Source organism: Erithacus rubecula (assembly GCF_903797595.1).
Source record: "Erithacus rubecula genome assembly, chromosome: 19".
NCBI classification, from domain to species: Eukaryota; Metazoa; Chordata; class Aves; order Passeriformes; family Muscicapidae; genus Erithacus; species Erithacus rubecula.
Window position 1 is genome coordinate 12128176 of NC_136671.1, and position 18179 is coordinate 12146354.

Genomic DNA, 18179 nt, shown 5'->3' on the forward strand with positions numbered 1-18179 from the left:
CAGCTTTATTAATATGATCAGGATACTCAGAGCTTTGGGACAGTTTGGAATATTCTGCCTTGCTCAGCTCTCTCCTCAATTCTTGCTCTCCTAATGCCTGTTTTATTCAATCCCTGCTCTCCTCAATTCCTGCCTTCCTAATTCCTGCTCTCCTAATTTCTGCCCTCCTAATTCCTGTTCTCAATTCCTGCTCTCTTAATTCCTGTTTCTTTCAATCCCTATTCTCCTCAATCCCTTTTCTCCTCAATTCCTGTTTTATTCAATTCCTGCTCTCCTCAATTCCTGTTCTCCTAATTCCTGCTCTCCTCGATTCCTGTTCTCCTAATTCCTGCTCTCCTCAATCCCTGCTCTCCTCAATTCCTGTTCTCCTAATTCCTGCTCTCCTCAATTCCTGTTCTCATTTCCTGCTCCCCTCAATTCCTTGCCCTGATTTCCACACTGTTCACAGCCAGTGTTTGCTGTTGCTGCCTGTGCTGTGTCTTTGCAAGGTTGTTGTAACAAGTGGAAGGAAAAAGGTAGAAAGAACAACCCCAAAATCAAACTTCATTCATCCCCATTCCTTCATATGCCCTTCCCCCTCCTCCTATTTCCTGGTGGGCAGGAGCAAGATAATTCCTAATAATGATGTTAAGAGGAGGAGCCAGGAGAATTAAGTTTGCTAAAAATAAAAAGTGGGGCCATTTGGCCCCTGCAGCATCCTGGAGTGCCAGGCATGGGTTAACAACCCTGATGTGCTTCACATTGCTGAGATTTAAGTGGCAAAGAGAGCATTTGATTCTGTATCTCATTAGTGTGCCATTTATTCCTGGGTGTATGGATGTCAAAATGCATTTGATCTGCTGCAGAGTCAAAGCCCCTCATTGTTTCAGCCTCCATTTCCAGGTGCACCTAATGAAGAGCAAATTTCAAAGGGAAAAATGCTGTTAAATCCCATGTCAGAGCAGGGAGCTGTGATGGTTGTTGAGTCTCTTGCCTCCAATTGCCAGCTCAAATCCAGCTCTGCCCATAAAATCACAAACATTTACTGTGACATTAGCTGGTTTTTGGGGCCCAGCAAGTCTGTTAAAAGCAGAAATAGCCAGGTGACAGTGAGCTCCTATCCTGATATTTCTCATTTTCCCCCTTTCCTTGTGGGATTTTAAACTCAAAGTTAAGATGATGGACTTCCCACTTCATCTGTAGTTTAAAATTAAGGATTAGCTATTGCTTATCAGTTGCATAAGTTTTCTTAATTGTGTAATTTATACAACAAAATGAGCATCAAACTGTTTGGGTTCTCATTTTGTAAAAGCCCTTCAGCACTGCTGCTGTTTCCATAAAAAGAACAGCAATCCCAGTGGTCTCCATAGTTTCTGTCCCATAATGTGAATTTCAGCCCACAAATAAGAATAGTTTGGTTTGTGGAAAAATGTTCAGGCTAAGAATTATTCACAGAAAATAACTCTGATAAATGAGTACATTTTCAAGTTTTCCATGGTCATGATCAATTGACAAAGAGAAAAAGGAATGCAAAATTAATCAAATAAATTATTCATTATATTCACTCAACTATAGCTAACAGTGAATTGTCTAGACAGTAATTACTAATTTTTAACCTATGCATGTTCACATAACACTATTGTCTGAATAGGTTCAGTATACAGTGGCTTGAGATAATAGTAATGGATGTAAGTCAACTAGCAGGTGATTTTAATTGGGAAATTATATTGGATTTTGCTATTGAACTTCCATTAAAAAAAATACATAAATATTGAATCTTCTCAATGTTTTCCCTCCAGTTGAAAATACAGGCACACAGAGTTTTGTGCTAGTTTGATCAGTGCATAAGCAAACATCATTTTTTTTTATTATTATTATTTTAATTCTGCTGTAAAAGCCTCAAGAAAACCATTAAGTTCAGAATACAGCAAGAATTGTAAATACAAGGGGCCTGCTGCAGGAACATTTTCTATTTTCTGATTTTCCAGCAGCAGTTTTGGGTCCTTGAGGAGGGCAGTGCTTGGTCTCAGTTTGCTGCAGGGAGCAGAGTTGAGTCCCTGGCTCCCATGAGAATTGAATTTATGTGTTTTAAAGCAGAGTTTAACCCAAGGATGTATGATAAAATGCCCAGATCCCAAAATAACACTGTAATGGTGTTTGCATTGGAAATGTTTCAGTATTAGTGGGAGAAGAGTGGCATTAAACCCTAACCCAGGGATTTCTCCCTGATGCTTGTCATGGAATAAGTCACCTCACACACAGGAATCCCTCCTTGTGTAATTGCATTACATTTAAAATAGTTTACAAAGACTCAGTTATTAATGAAAGCGTCACTAATTGGATAATTGCTCCTAATATTGTTAGAAGCCCCTGTTGGCCCAGGGGATTATTTGGCAGTCAGGGCTCAGAGGTGTTTTTAACCCTGCTATTGATGTGCCTTTGACCTTCTCTAACACATGCTGCTCGTGTCTGCTGCACACTTCAAATGTCTATTAAATATTGATTAGTCTCCCTTATAAACCATTTAGAAATAGGAGCATGTGGTATAAATGTAACCTGAAATCATTAAGGCTACACAGTTGTGCAAGTTAATAGGAGCAATGGTGAAAAGCTAGGGAGTGCATAAATTAAGGGAATTGGGTTCATAAACTGTTTTCTTAATAAGGAGGGTGGAGTTCCCATTGAAGTCAGATTTCTCATAGCATCCACTGAAGATTTTCCTTTTTTTTAAGAATTTATTTACAAACAAGAAGTGACATAAACCCCAAGTCTTTTTGCAGAGTAGAGTTGTGTAAAGCACAGCTTCAAATACTTATGCAAAGGAGGAGAAACATCCTGTATTCACATATGGAAAAGAGGGCCAGGCTCCCCAGTGAAATGCAAAGGTGCTCTGCTGATGTTAATGGAATTCTGCTGCATTCCCTACACCATAAATCCCAGCCAGCTGTTTCTAAATCAACCCTCAAACTGAACTGAGTTCAGTGTAAGCAGCATCCCATCTCAGCACAATTGCTGGCTGTTAAGCTTGGACATAAATCACATTTATGTCCCTTCAAATCCAAACCTGGTACAAGGAGACCTGAGTGAGACCCTTTGCCTTGCACTGCCCTGGGATTTGGTGATGTTGCACTTACCCTGAGGTGTGCAGTGGGTTTTGTTTGGGCACTGACCCCTAAGGATAGACCAGACTCTGTCATCATTAACAGGGTATTGACACAGCTCTGCTGATGAGCTCTGAAACTCAGAGTGTGGTTTCTAGTCCAACCTCCCAGGCAGTGTCAGCAATCCTCAGGGCTGTCACATGCCAGGGGACAGTCAGATGGATGGCAGCAGCAATCAGGGCTCCCTCTGGAAGCAGCTCCTGCCCTTTCCAGCTGCTCCCTGCTCTGTCACAGCCCTGCTCAGGCCAGCAGCAGAACCAGCACACAGCTCTGCACTCTGTGCCTGACCCTGCTCCTCGAGCACAACAATGAGGAGAATCCCAAAGAGGATTACAGCTGAGAATTAGAGGGTGTAAATGTGATTTAGCACGGAGTGCTGAGCGTGACAAATCATTTCTGTGCCCAGAGCTGTCTCGTTCTGGAGTGAGTTTCACTGGGACAGGTTCAGCCCAGTGCCCAGTGCCAGGTAAAGCTCTGGCCAGGCTGCAGAGCTCTCCTCAGCACAAACTGCCCCATTTCTGACAGCTCCTGATTCATGGAGGGAGCCAGGGATGGGAATGTGCCAACCAAGCTCCCAGCTGAGTTCTTCTCTTTGGAAGACCTTGAAGGCACAGCAAGGTGGGCTCTGGGTTCTGTGCTGATGTGGCTGGAGGAAATCTTGAGTCAAAAACTTCCCAGAACAAGCCTACAATCAAAGGGAGGGATTTCTTGAATGCCTTCCTGCTGTGAATCCCTCTGTGAGGAGTTTGTCTGAGTCTCTCACTCCTACAGAAGCTGTTGAGGGTTTCATTGATAAATGAAGATATTCCCCCTCCCAGAAGGAATATTAATAGCACGCACGTGTTGGCATGTGTCTGTGTATTGAGTTGCCTTGGAAACAAGGAGAGAAATCTCCATGAACCAGCACACGCTTCCCCACTTCAGGAGCAACTTGTGCTGTTGTAAAAACACACAGCAAAATAATCCAGTTCATTCATGACTGCCAGGAGCAGCCTGAGCCTGTGGATCTGTGCAAATGACAGAAACCCACCCGACCCCAGCCTGCTGCTGAGCAATGAGCTGACACTGGTGAAGCTGCAATCAGGTGGGAAAAAAGGGAATTGTACAGAGCCCTGGCAAGGCTCCAGATGTGTGTTAAAGTCACCAAGACACAAAACAGGCCTTGAGTGTTCACACTTTTACCTTGTGTGTAGGAGCAGCTGTTTCAGCATATTGCCCTCAAAGGCAGCGTGTTGAAACAGCTGCCCAAGTGCTTCAGAGGTTAATCTACTCAATTAATCATTCTGGGGGTTTTTTTTGCAATGTATAATCGTGTTTGTACTGTTCCTTGCGGGCACGTGGATAAAATATTGAATATAAAGTTTTGGTCATCGGTGAAAAACTCTCTTTAAAGTGACACTGGCTCTTGGAGCAGCTGAATTCACACATTGCCCCCTCCCCGTGGTGCTGCAGAGGGGAGGACACAATGTCCAATTAACCCAGGTGTGGTTGTTGTACTGCTCAAACAATCTGCCCTGGACAGAGGAGAGTGTTCTCAGGGCTGTTGTGCTCTGAAAATCACACACACACACAGGCTGCAGCTCCCACCTCAGCTGAATTCATTGTGCAGAATTTTGTGAATGGAATCTCACACATTTTCTGCATATTCACTGCAATGGAGTTGCAGGCAGCCACTGTCAGAGAAATCCTCTGGCAATCCATTTGACCAGAAATAAATAAGATCTAAACATCATTCCCAACCTTTCTAAATATCACTGCACACGTAAAAATAGCAAAATCTTTATATATCATATCCCAGTCTACCTTTCATGTCAATGTTTTTTCTGTCAAGTGCAGGGTTTCTGGCTTTGTTTACCCCAGGAGACCATGCAGAATAAGTGGGAAGAGCTATCACAAAAGTTGGTGAAATACAGACTACAGCTATCCTTAATAGAGTCTGAAGTCTTTTCCTCTGCCTTGATTTTCCCAGATAATATCTTTATTCCCCTCTGGACTGAACTGCAATGCATGTTGGAGTGAGACTTTTTAGATGGAAATTCTGGGTTTGAGATTCTTGTCCAAGAGAGGAGAAAACCCAAACAAAACCAAAGCAGAAAACCCAAACAAACCCAAAGGAGAAACACCAAACAAAAGCAAAGGAGAAAATCCAAACAAAAGCAAAGGAGAAAAACCAAACAAACCCAAAGGAGAAAATCCAAACCAAAGCAAAGCAAGAATGCTGCTGCAGCCCTGGCTGCCTCAGAGATGCTGCTCGTGTTCCTCAGCCCAGCATTACCTGGCCAGGAATCCTCATTTTCCCCTCCATCCCTGTCACAATTTGTCTTTAGGAAGAATTGCAGCTGCAGTTTTATCCCAGGTTATTCTCCATAATTGCTTTTGTCAGATTGCATTGGATGTGTGAGCCAGAATTAATTGCAATGCTGGGAGAAAAATCCCAAACTAAATCAACAATAACTTGCACTTTAACAGAGAGGAACAAAACCAGCCCTGAAGAGCCACATTTGAGGGAGTAACTGGTGGGCAGGTAGCTGGATGTGATTTTAACAAAATAAAAACAAATAGGAAGGTTTGATGTAGCTGCTGTGACTTCAGAAGTTTGGCCCTGGTTGACCACTTTGGCCATGAAAACAAAGTTGCAACAACACAAGATAATGAAGAGGGAAATGTTTGATTACCTTCTTTTGCTTTTTGTTAGAGGAGCCTTCTGGCAGTGACTTTTGGGCTTTTTTTGCATTGTAACAAAGGAACAAAGATACACAGAAATGTAATTTTTTTGTTTCAAGGTTCAGTTTATCCATTGCCAGGTCATTCTTGTTGCCTGGAAAAAATTGAAAATGCAGTATTTTAAATGAGATGCTTTAATCACTTTGTTGAATTTGATTCAGGTAAGAGCTTCCCTTTTTGGAGGAGCACTTTGCAAACAAACTGTGAGAATTCCTGCCCCACATCTGTGAGGGGACCATCACCAAGGGGGGAGGATGTGCCTAAATATTCCAAGGTGGGGAAAAAGAAAGAAAGAAGCCAAAGTGCTCAGAAGTGGAAGGTGAGGAGAGCTTGCTCTTTTCTGCTTGGTGATTGCAGGTGGAATTTTGTGTCAGGTTTAAGGTGGCCTCTAAGTGCAGCACTTTTTACCACCTCTGTCAATTCTCTGCTAAAACCATGTGTCAAAATGCCAGAGAGGCCACATGTTTTTGCTCAGCTGTGTTTTCTGCAAAAGGCACCTTCTGCTGTGCTCATCTGTCCATTTAGCAGGACACAAAGGACCTGGCCCAGACCTGGCCTTCCTCCCACCTCACAGCAGCCAACAGCTGGAAATTGCAAGTGCAAAGAAGAAGAAATAAATGTACTATCATTTGAAAACCTGCCGATTTTTAGAGGGAAGGTAAAGAATGAATGGTTAACATAGCTAATTTTAAGGGAGATAAATTTCCTTAATGGAGGCAAAGAGCAAATATTCCTTTTATTTGAACAGTCTGACCTGATTTCTCTCTGCAGCTCAGGGTGAGCATTCCTGTGTCTCCCATTAGGGAAATGGCAGAAAATGGGAGAGGTTTCCCTTCACTTGAATAATTCTTGTAGATGAGTCCTTCAGCACAAATTCACCTCTCTCTTTTACCTCTCTTGCTGTACCTGGTTTATCTTCCTGGAAAATCAGTGTTTTTCCCATTTCTCATAATGGAACAGGTTCCAAGAAAACAGATTGGGAGGTTTGAATTTCAATCATGTCTTAATGGCTTCTAAAGGCTAATTATGAAGACAACAATTTGCAAGCAAAGAAAGAAGTCTTTTTTAAACTTTCCTTCTATCCTTCACTATCTGTTGCTTAAAAACCATCAGCTACTCTTTCTCATAGTTTACAAACAGCTTAAAATGACAAAAATTAAAACTACCTTGGAATCCCAGCCTGGCCTGAGTTTGGTGCTGAGGTATAAGAACAAGGGACCAGTGTTGAAATCCTTTATCAAAGAAATGTGCTGTGATTTTGATATTTGCTTGCCTTTGTGGAATAATAAGTGGAAGAGCTTTGTCTGTTTACAGAATATTTCTATTGAAAACCAATAATAATGTCACTTTCTATTCCTGAGGAACACTGATGTCATCCCCCTTGCCCACCTGTGAGATGACATTGGAGACCCCCTGGATGTGGAACATTTAATTTCACATTAAGAGATATTCTGCGTTTTTCCCCTTGAACTCCTGCAGCTGCCAGTGGATTATAAACTCCTCTGCCATTATCATTTTCCACTTTAGAAGGGTGGAATTTCTTCCTTTCATCTCCTGAATTTGGAGCCCCCTGTATTTCCTTGCAGTCCCTGACACTTGTTTTGCTGAATTTCAGTGAACCTGCCAATAAAATCCCCATTCACTTGTCATGCAAAAAAGCCACTTTGTAGGAAAGGAGTGGAAATTGGTATTTAAATTGGTCAGAACCAACAGCCTGAAGGCAGCAAGTCTGATTTTAACCACAGAACAGGCATGGGCCTGGGGAATATGGAATTGTTTTCCTCATCTGTCTCTGCCTGCTGGGATTTCCTCTGCCTCAGTTATTTTAGATGTGTAATGAAAATTACTGTCCTGTTGTCTCTGGCAGAGCTGAGGACTGGTTTGGAGGCATTGTGGCAAGATTAGATCCTAGAAGCACTAGTTTAAATAAATCATTCTAAATGTAATTCTTAGAACAGATGAAAGAGAGATGGGGAAAAGATGAAAAATTCAATAGTTTGATGCTGATTTCACAGCAGTTTTACATTTGTGTGGATACTTGCTCTTGATTATAGTTACTACCTCCAGTCAGTCTCTTTTTTTTTTTTTTTTAAATTTTTTTTTATTACCTTCTCACAGATTCTTAACACATTCTTTCATTTGAGAGACTGTGTTTCCTAAAAGCTGATGGACTCTGGAGAAATATTGATGTTCTGACAGCAGCAGCTCAGCTTTTGAAACACAGATGATATTGTCCAAGTCTGCAGGAAATAAATACACTGCACAAGAGTTCACTGAGAAATTCAATCATGGAAACAAAAAAGGGATTTTGTTCTGTACCTGAATAAAAAAGAGGCTGTTCTTTGTAAAAGCTGAGCAGGAAAAGAAATAATCAGGCATAGGGGCATGTCAGAACAAGGTGGAACCTCACACAAGGTGAGCAGACTGACAAATTAAAGTCAAGAACAAAACTCAAGCCAAGAAGAGGCAGAGGAAGGAAGTAAAAATCCTCCAGTAGTTCTTAGATCAGTCAGAAAACTCAAAAACTCACCTCAAATAAATCAATGTTCTGATTTAAAAAAAAATCCCATTATTAAATTTTAGGGCTTTTGCACAAAAGAAAATACTCTCAAAGTTTTCTTCTTTACACTTGTTGATTTTCATCAAGAAGCTAATTTGTTTTCTCAAAACCAAATGGGTTCCCGGGTGAGATCTTTGGTGTTTGTTGAGGTGGATGCTCAGGGTTGAAGGCTGAGAGCCAGCAGGGCAGGGATGTCCCAAAATCAGGGAACAAAAAGGTGCAAGGATGGCAGAGGCTGATGCTGCACTGGCTACAGATGGGTGTTTTTATTTCCCCTGCATCCCATAGAGCAGTAAGAAACTTTATTGAGTGAAGCAGACAAAGGTGCATCATTTGTGAGTCTGTCACTGTTCAAATTATTTCAACTCCCAGAGGTGAAGGAACCAGCAGCTGTGTGTGGGTGCAGAGTGTTTGGAAGCTTGGAGGGACTGAGATTCTCTCCCTAATTCTTGATTCAAGCATAAAGAGACATCTGAGCCCTTTAACAGGCAGTGGAGACAGAAATGCTGTGAAGTGTGTGATGCTGTCCTGGCTGGGGGATCACTGGGAGCAGCAGGATGAGGGGAGAGCCCTGCAGGGACATTGTGCACTCCACCTGCACCCTGAGAGCTGTGAAATTACCTGAGCAGGTGGAGGAGGGAGCACACAGGCTGCTCCTGGCAGATAAGGCAGCCTGCCTTCGAGAATGAAAATAGGAGTTCTCTGGGGAAAGCACAGGTGTTTTCTGGCAGATCTTCAGAAAATGAAACCCTCCTTTTGCAGGACAATGAATTGAGCAGCTCACAGACCTCTGCTCCAGTTTAAACTCATAATGCACTTCTCAAACAGAGTTAATGTGCCTCTGCTCTGGGCAGGGCTTCCACCAGTGTTTGAGCTGTGCTGGGGGGGAAAACATAAAATCCACTTCTGACCCTGCCTGGTGGATGCTGGACAGCTGTCTCTATTGGGACATCCCCAAGGATTTTGCTTTCCCAGGCTCTTTTCCTACTCATAAATAGCTTTTCCTAAGCCAGTGTGAGTGGCTGAGGAGCAAAGTCACCGTGTCCAAAGCAGGGGAGAAGCTCCCCCCGTGCTGATGCTCCTGCCCACGTTGGGTGTGGTGTGGACAAGCTGTAATTAATTTGTGCATCCTTCTCTAGCATTAAACAGCTGTTCTTACAGAAGGACATGGATTCCTGCCCAGGTAGTGCTGGTGGAAGGAGATGAGCACACAGATTGCAGTGCTAAATTCACGTGATCCACAACCTTATGTTTCAGTGCCTGCAGCTTTGCTCTTGTGAAAATGAAGCCTTTTCAAGCCACTGAGCTGCCAGCTCTCCCATGGCACCAGTGGCAGAGGATTCCCTCTAGAAAAACCTCCCTCCAAGCCAGTCTGAAAGGAATTGGCAAGACTAGGAAGAGAGTTGGAGTGTCTGAAGGAAACTTTTCAAAATGGTCATCCCAGATGTCATTAAATTTTATTACAGAGCCAGGAAATTGTATCTTTGACTGCTGATGGTACTCAAGTGGATCTGATAATTATGTTCCATGGCAAGGCATGGCCTCCTTGGACTTCTCTGTGGAGAACACAATGCCTTTGAGGAATGTTCAGATTAATTATTTCATGGCCATTTGAAAACAACCATTAGTGTATCAGTTTGTACACTCACTGCTCTTGAGGAGAGAGCTCTGCCCATTTTGTGTCCCCTTGCAGGGGGATATTGTTTGATTTCAGTCAGAGGGGGAGCCACAATTTTATTAAGTCAGAAAATGATTATGTTCTTCTGGAACAAAAAGGGGAAAAACAATATCTTCAAATGAACTGTGAAACTCTAAATGTGCTTTAAAATGGTTCCAATCATCTGCTGTTGAGAAGGACTGGCTGGAGTGTGTCAGGAGAGCACAGATCTCTGAATACAGCATAAATTCCAGTGTGAATGACTGGCAGAGTTCACCAACTTCCAGGCTGACTTTATTCCCTGTTTTTGGCTAAAGGCTGTGAGTCAGGAGCTGTTGCTGCCTGTCCTCTCTGCAGACATTTAAAATCAGTTGTTGCTCCCCAGCTCCTCCAGCCTCAGGTGTGCACCTGGTGTCACAAAGGTGCTCTGGACATGATGTGCTAAGGAGAATTAAGGTGAGCCCAGGCTCAGGAAAGGCTTTTGCTGCTGCAGAAGGACAGTAGAGTCTGCCTGACAGGTTGCAATTACTTCTGCCAAGTGCACCAGGCTGTGTTGTGAACCTTTGCTTAATGGGGGCAGATCTGAGTTGCGGAAAAAAAAAAAAAAACCAAAAACAAACCCAAACTGCCTCAGGTCACAGAAATGACAGTCTCTGTGTGTCTAATCAGGTTTCACCTTCAGCAGCAGGTTTTGCTTATTCATCCTACACAAACCTCAAAATGAGCTGAATTTCCTTCGTAAAAAATACATGAAATTGAGTAAATCTCAGCTTTAGCTGCCATGAACTCCAGGACAGGATTGCCCCTCCTGCACCTGAGTGCCAGGTACCCTCTGCTCAGCTCAGAGCTTCCTTCAGTGTCTCCATGGCAAAAGGACAAGCTCTGAAATGAGATCTGCTCTGGAGCCTCTGGATCCTGCTTCTTTGTGCTAAAGCAAATTGTTTTTGCAGCACTGATACACATCCAGAATAATATTCAATTAGGCTGATGGCTGCTGCTCCCATTGTTCAGTGAGAAGCAGTGATTAGGAACCTCTGTGTATGCCTCAATCTGCATTAATTCCTCCTGCAGAACACCTGTCCTTTCTTGGGGAGACCCTCAGGAAATCAAACCTTTGGGCAGGAAAAAAAAGGAGAGGGGGATTTGACCTGGACACTGCAGGTGTCCCCTCCCAGCAGGGATAACCCAGGAAAATCTGGGATGAGGAAACAGGGATGGGGAAGGTTGGAGAGGAGTGGGATGAGCCCCCAGCAGCACACATGGGGACTCTGCTGACACTGAGAACTGGGTGATTCCACAAGTGGCTGCACTGAAATGATGTTTGCAGAGTAAGGAAGGAGCTGAAGTTCAGCCCTTCAGTAGGAGGAAGGAAGGAAATGAAATGAGGAAGAAAAAAAGTCAAAGGATGTCATCTCTTTGCAAGATTGTTTGTGTTTTTCTCATCTTCCATAAACACATAATCCCAGTTGTTTGTCCTCACCTTTGGGTGGCTGAATGGTATCTCCTACCTGATCTAATGGGAAATGGAGTTTTCTCACACTTCATTAATATGTATTGGAAACCTAAAATGGGATTCAGCCACGAGGGGGGAAAAGTACAGAATTGCTGTGGATTATAATAATTTCAGCAAAGTATCTAATTTATATATTAAGCTTGCTTAATGGATTTATATTGCCTTGCTCTTTGATCTGAAGCAAAAGGTGGTGAATAATTTATCAAATAAAAAGCCCTCCCCTAGCCCAGCCCACACGTCACAATCTTCCCTGTAATTTACATTTTTGAAGAGGAGCCGTTTCCAGGCAGAAGAGCTGGTTCCTAAAAGACTCCTTCTAATATTACAAATGTATTTTTGTGAGCTACACTCTGGGGAAAGAAATAATAATGAAGGAATGCAATTCTGCAGACAAATGTTCCAGCTCTCTGCCTTCCTCACTAAAGACAGTCATTTCAGCTAAATGCCAAAAGGCATTTAACTGTAGCATTTGTCAGTGGAATAGGGCTGCCTTTAGGTTTCCCTCCTGATTTACAATTGAGTGTTTATTGGGTTTAGTGTACTGTAGCATGTTTTGTTAACCTCTAGAAGAAGGCAGGCAGCTCGTGCATTAATCCCAGGGATGATTCCTGCCAGGGATGCTGGCTGCTCCCACTGGGCAGGAATCAGGACTAAACTGGGATTAGCTGAGCTGGGATTAGCCAAACTGGGACCTGAGGTGCTGTCCTGTGAGATGTGCAGTGGATTTCTCCATGTCTTCGTTTTTCAGCCAGGGGAGGGTGAAAGTCACTGGGGTCAGTGCTGTTCAAAGCACAATTTTTGGGAACTTTGTGCTGGGCTCCCATGGGAGCTGTTCCCCAGCAATCCCAGCTCCTGTTCCATCCACAGCTAACAGCACAGAGCTCTCTCATCCCCCTGACACATCTCCCATTCACTTTTCCTCCACATTTGTCCAAACCCACGAGTTGTCAAACATTTACTACGGCTGTGAGCAGCGTTTATTCATATTTAAATAAAGCCATTATCCCAGCCTTGAGTTCCAGTAGTTTTCAGCTCTTCCTCCTGAGTATTTCTCTCAGTAGTGCCATCTAATCAGCTTTAGGTTTTAATTAAACAGCTGTCATTTGCTTCCTAGTTCTGTTGCGACCTGATGTTGTATTAAATTTTAATTTAGCCTGGGCTGCATAAGAAGTAGATTCCTTCAGACAACAAAGAAATGCTATTAGCAGGTTACAGTTGTAATTAAGAGCAGTTCTGCTGAAGTGCTGATGCATTCAGGTACAGAGAGCTGCAGATAAACACACTATTATTATTATTATTATTATTATTATTATTATTATTATTATTATTATTATTCCTGTTATATGAATGTGTAGCTCCCACCCAGGCTGCTGGACTGAAGGAGTTGGTCAAGATCTGACAGCTGAAATCCCCAACAAAAGAGATGGGAAAGAATTCCCAGTTTTTCACCCTGCAGTGCCCACAGTTAGAGGATTCTGCAGGTGGTCCCTGGGTGCTGTTGCTGATGTTTCACTGTGGGAGGACCTGCCCATGTAAATCAGCACAATCTCTACATTTTCTCTACATTCCAGATGCTGCCATCACCAGCATCAGGAGATGAAGTTCAGGAGCTCTTTTCCTGCACTAAACTTTACCATGGAAATGTAAACCAGTCTTTACAGAATTTAGATGAAATGTTATGACTTGTTGAAGAAACACTAAAAAGTCTGTTTATAAACCTACTGGACAGTCAATTAGTTCATATTTCTCCCTCAGAGGAAATATATTTTTGTAGTCTATAAATAGCCAGCTCTTTAGAAGGCCTTTACACAGCCTGTTATATTTGTGTAACACTCACTCCAGGCATCAGGCACCTGAAATATTGATTTCTCTGCTGGAATTGTTTCCCAGTGAAGTGCAGGGTTTGTGGGGCTGCACCAGCTAATTAGCACGGTGGGTTCAGGACACTTCTGATGCTTGTGCTTGTCTCCTGCTCATCTTCACAGGAGTTTAGGAAAGGAATGCAAATGCCTTTGTAAACTTTACTTTGTCCTCCAGTGCATCAAAGTCTGGCTGCAGCTTTGGCAGTAAAGAGAATTTAGGCTTCAAAGGAGGCTGGAGGTTTGTGCTTTGCCTCTCAGGACGGTCAGCACCCGGGTGACAGAACAAACAGCACAAAAAACAAATGAGAAATAATAGATCAGGAGCTGGTTCAGGTCCACCAAAGTCCAGAGAACCCTTTAATCCCTGACTTGGCAGAGCTTTGGATCAGGCTGGGGCTGCACTCAAGCGCTGCCTGCCTGACCTGGAGGAGTTCACAGCTGTGCTAACACAGAATTTGGAATGGAATTTGTTGCGTGCTCATTGTTTGTGACCTTGGCCAAAATAGATTTTCCCCAGATGCACTGAAGAAGACCTTCTGTTGTTAGAGAATGTTGGAGAACTGCTCTTTATAAGCTCTTTGACACAGGACCACCAGGTCTTCATCAGATATCTGATATTTGAGGCTTTAGGATATATGGGATATTTGCAGTGGAGAAATCTAACTACCTCTTCTCTGAACTTGTGGATGAATTACCTCCAGTTTCTCTTTGTCTGTCTTATAAAACCCTTTTTCCTCCTGAGGTGCACCTAAGTGCTTTCTTTCACCTGGCAGCGCATTTTCTGCTCAGCCTTCTTCAAACCTCAGTCTTTGTAAAGCTTCTCAGTTGTGTTTTCACACCCACTTCTGTCACATACTTCTCTCTCTGCCAGTGTCCCTCTCTCCTGGCTGGCAGCTGGTTATAAACGAGCCCATTCAGCAGAAACAAAAACTAGACAGTCATTTATTGTGTGAAACATCTGGTTTGCGCCTGGCAGAGAACAGAACAAAGCCTGTCCTTATTTCCTGAGGTGTTATTCCAAAAAGCCTCTCTGCTCAGGATGGCTCTTAAACCCCATTGAGCTCTGGGTGTGAAGCTGAGCAAATCCTTTTGGTGCTGTTCTCATCAGGAATGGACTCAGTGTGTGCTCAGGGCCTTTCTGGGCTGTGGCTGCCCATAAACACTCAGGGGTAGCTGGCACTGCTGTGATTAGTGCTGCAGCTCATTTAATTCAGGGCGCTTTTTGTAGAAGGTTCTGAATATTGATTAATAATACATCTTACTTGCAAGTATTTATTGGTCTTCTCCAGCTGTCCTTAGCTCGTGGTCAATGCCCATTATTCTCTATCAATCTAGCCAGCAGCCAGAGCAAATGATAGTGAATACATCTTCCTATGCAAGCTGCCATCAGATTTTTCACTAAAATCCATTCCTTCTTCCACCAATTCTAATAATGGAATTTAAAGTTAGATTAGTTTGAAGCAACTTTTTTTTCCCCTTCTCTAGCTGGCAAACAATTAGTTTTATGGAAGTTGAAAAATGAAAAGGGGATTGATTTAGGGCAGTATTTCCTATCACAGGCTTTTTGGGAGGGCCAGGATGAAGCCCTGTGACATCCCACATCATTCCTTGCCCCATTTGTGTGTCAACTTTTGGGCTGGCAGTCAGCACTGCTCCTGCAGAGCCTGTTCCCCTACCAGCCTGCACCTGCTTATGCCTCTGTAGCAACTCATTTGGAGTAATTAATCAAACTGCAGCCACACCAAGACACAGAGGAAGGCTGTGTTAATGGAGTCATTAGAGTGCCAGCACTGTGAATTCATCAGGATTACAGATAAATGTGCTTAAGCATCTCTAGGTGGGATTTTGATGGGGAAAGACTAAAACAAAAATGTATATGGATGCATAGTTTTTCTCATAGTTTATGGAAATAAATGGTCAACTCACAGCAGAGTTGGCTGGAACAGGAAGGAAGAAATGCTGTTGTCATGGTGGAAAATCACCTCCCAAACCACTGGTACAATTTGGGGAGGAGTTGCTGATGCCCTGGAGGTGTTACTGAGCAGTGCTGTGCTTACAGGTTGTTCTCAGCCAAACCTGTAAATGGGCTCAAAAGGAGTAAACCCAGGTTTGTCAAAACCAGGGCTTGGCAGTCCTGACACAACTTCTGGCTTGGAAAGTTGCTAAAACCTTACAGGGAGCTGGAAGGGTGTGCAAGGGTGGGTCCCATCCCTGTGCCTGTCACTGCTATCCTGGTTTGAAGGACAGGTGTCTGCCAATAAAGGCAGGAGCTTCTCTTTGAAATGGAGAATGTAAACCCCCTCCCTCCAAATTATTATAATTTTGAAATTAAGGGGCTCTCAGGCAAAGATAAGGGAATTAGGAATAACAGTTCTTTACTAGGAGAATTAAAATAGAAATACAGTATTACAAAGAACAATCCCAAACACTGCCAGAGTCAGAATCCAAGCTGACACAGTCAGTCAGTCAGGGTGGTGGCACAGTCCCATTCCATGGTGCTGCATCCTCCTGCAGGGGCAGATGTGGCTCAGCTGGAGCAGTGCTCCTGGAGAAGGTGCAGTTTCCTCTGAAGCTCCAGGGATGATGTGGAAGGGTCTGGCTTTCCTCTGGAATCCAGTGGAAAGAAAGTACCTTGGTGTCCAAATCTCAGTTTTTATCTGGGTAGGAAAGGCTTGGCTCCTGCCCTGGCTGGAGCATCTCCCGGTGGGATGATGGAATTTTATCAGTCATGCACTGGGACTCAATGGCCATGAACAGGAGATATCTCCTGGAGGGAGGATGGGCTGTGGGAAGATAAGATGATTGCCACACCCAGTTTTAAACAATGGCCCATTAACAGGAGTTATCTCCTAGAGGGCAGATGGGCTGTTAAAAGATACAGATGATTGCCCCAGCTGGTCTTTAACAAATGACCCATTGACAGGAGATATTTCCTGTAGGGAGGATGGAAAAGATGAAGATGATTGCCCCCCTGCTGGTTTAAAGATGGCCCATTAGCAGATAATATGTGCCATGGAGATAAGGATCACTGCCCTACCTGGCTTCAGCAGATGGGGACAGAATTCACGTTTCTGGTCACATCAACCCAACACAAGTGCCATGACCCCTGTGACACCACCAGGTGCTGCTCCCCTCTAACACCCCCTGTGTTTGTGTGTGCACCCAGGACACGGAGATCCTGAACACAGCCATCCTCACGGGCAGGATGGTGTCAGTGCCAGTCAAGGTGGTGGCTGTGCAGGAGGACGGGTCTGTGGTCGACGTCTCGGACTCCGCCGAGTGCAGATCTGCCGATGAAGACGTGGTGAAGGTGAGGCAGCCCTCCAGCTGCACTTTGTGTTTTTATCCCTCCTCTGTGGAAGGTGCAGACACCTGACAGGGCCTCCCTGGGAAATCATCTCTTAGATAAGAAATTGCTTCCTTAATGACTCAGGGTAGAAATATCTCACCCCCTCTGCAGACCCCCGTGTCATCTCTGTGTGCGTTAATTGGTCCTTTTTCAATCCCTTAGGTAATTGGTCACTTTTCGCCTAAAACCTTTAAGTAGTTGGGCAGTTTTCAATCCTTGGTATCATTGATCCATTTTCTAAGTCACCCTAACCCTATAAAAGCCCCTTTAATTGTTTTCTATAATGAAAGATTCTGAACTGTACCCACATCTGGAGGAATAGAAAATAACAACCAGATTGCAAAATATCTTAAAATGAGAGCTGTGAGCTTTTAAACAATGTTGTGCTGTGTTCTAATGTTTGGGGTTTTTTAAAATAATATATTCAAGTGGTTCTGTCTCCCTGACATTGCACTGAAAATTGTGCTAATGTGACTTTATCAAGACTCTGCCTGCCTGACTTGTGACACCATTGCATGGCTTTCAGCTTTTAGCTCATTATCATTATTTTTAGGCAGGAAAGAGGTGCTTTTGAATATCTTGAATAGATTAATTTGTTTTATTGTGTGGTTTGAGGGTGCTCTTGTTTCAAATGTAATTAAGAATTGACTACAGAGGATTCTGTATGGGGTGGGAGTTTTTAGGATTATTTATGGGTTCCATATTTTCCCTTAAGTATCAGATAGGGAAAGAAAAAAAATTCCATTTTCTTTTTCTGGAAACCAAATTTCTTTGAAGGTCCTAACCAGAGGAACATGGATGAATATCTTTGTTTATGACTAAATTAATTGTCAAAGGAAAAGACTGCCTGGATAAATGTTGCTATTCTTTATTTTTTTCTCTGTGTAGCACACAGCTATTATCTGATTAGTGGGTATTATTTATCAATTGATAAACATGAACAATGTATTGTGTATTATAAACTCAAGCATCAAGTTGTGTATCATCAATCAGATCCAGATGCAAAAGATGGTGTGTGGGGGCTTTTATTTTTATTAATTGAGTTTTTAGGACTTGCTGTACTTTGACAATACTGGACTGAACCAGACAGGATTTACACTGTAATATTTTTTATTTTTTGGTAGTGACTTGAAAAAATCTCCCAGACCTGGTACCTGTCTCTCAAATATTTTGACATAATGAACAACCCCAGGAGGTCTGAATGTGGTCTCTGAGTCAATATTGCCTCATCCTGGTGATATAAACTGGGAGTAATGTCATTTTTGTGAAAACTGCAGCACACTTGCATGATTTCAGTCACAAATTACTGAGACCAAATGCTGTTCAGGCATAATTTTTTAACTGCAAATATATGTATTGGTTGCAAGATTGAAT

General features: G+C 43.1%; 1 protein-coding gene across 1 annotated transcript in view; it reads left to right on the plus strand.

Annotated features, from left to right (window-relative positions):
* The window catches only part of TMEM132B (transmembrane protein 132B), a 199741-nt gene that overhangs the window by 148399 nt on the left and 33163 nt on the right, over positions 1-18179 (plus strand). Inside the window, 1 exon segment of the mRNA XM_079322103.1 lies at positions 16623-16766. Coding sequence (XP_079178229.1) covers positions 16623-16766 — 144 coding nt within the window.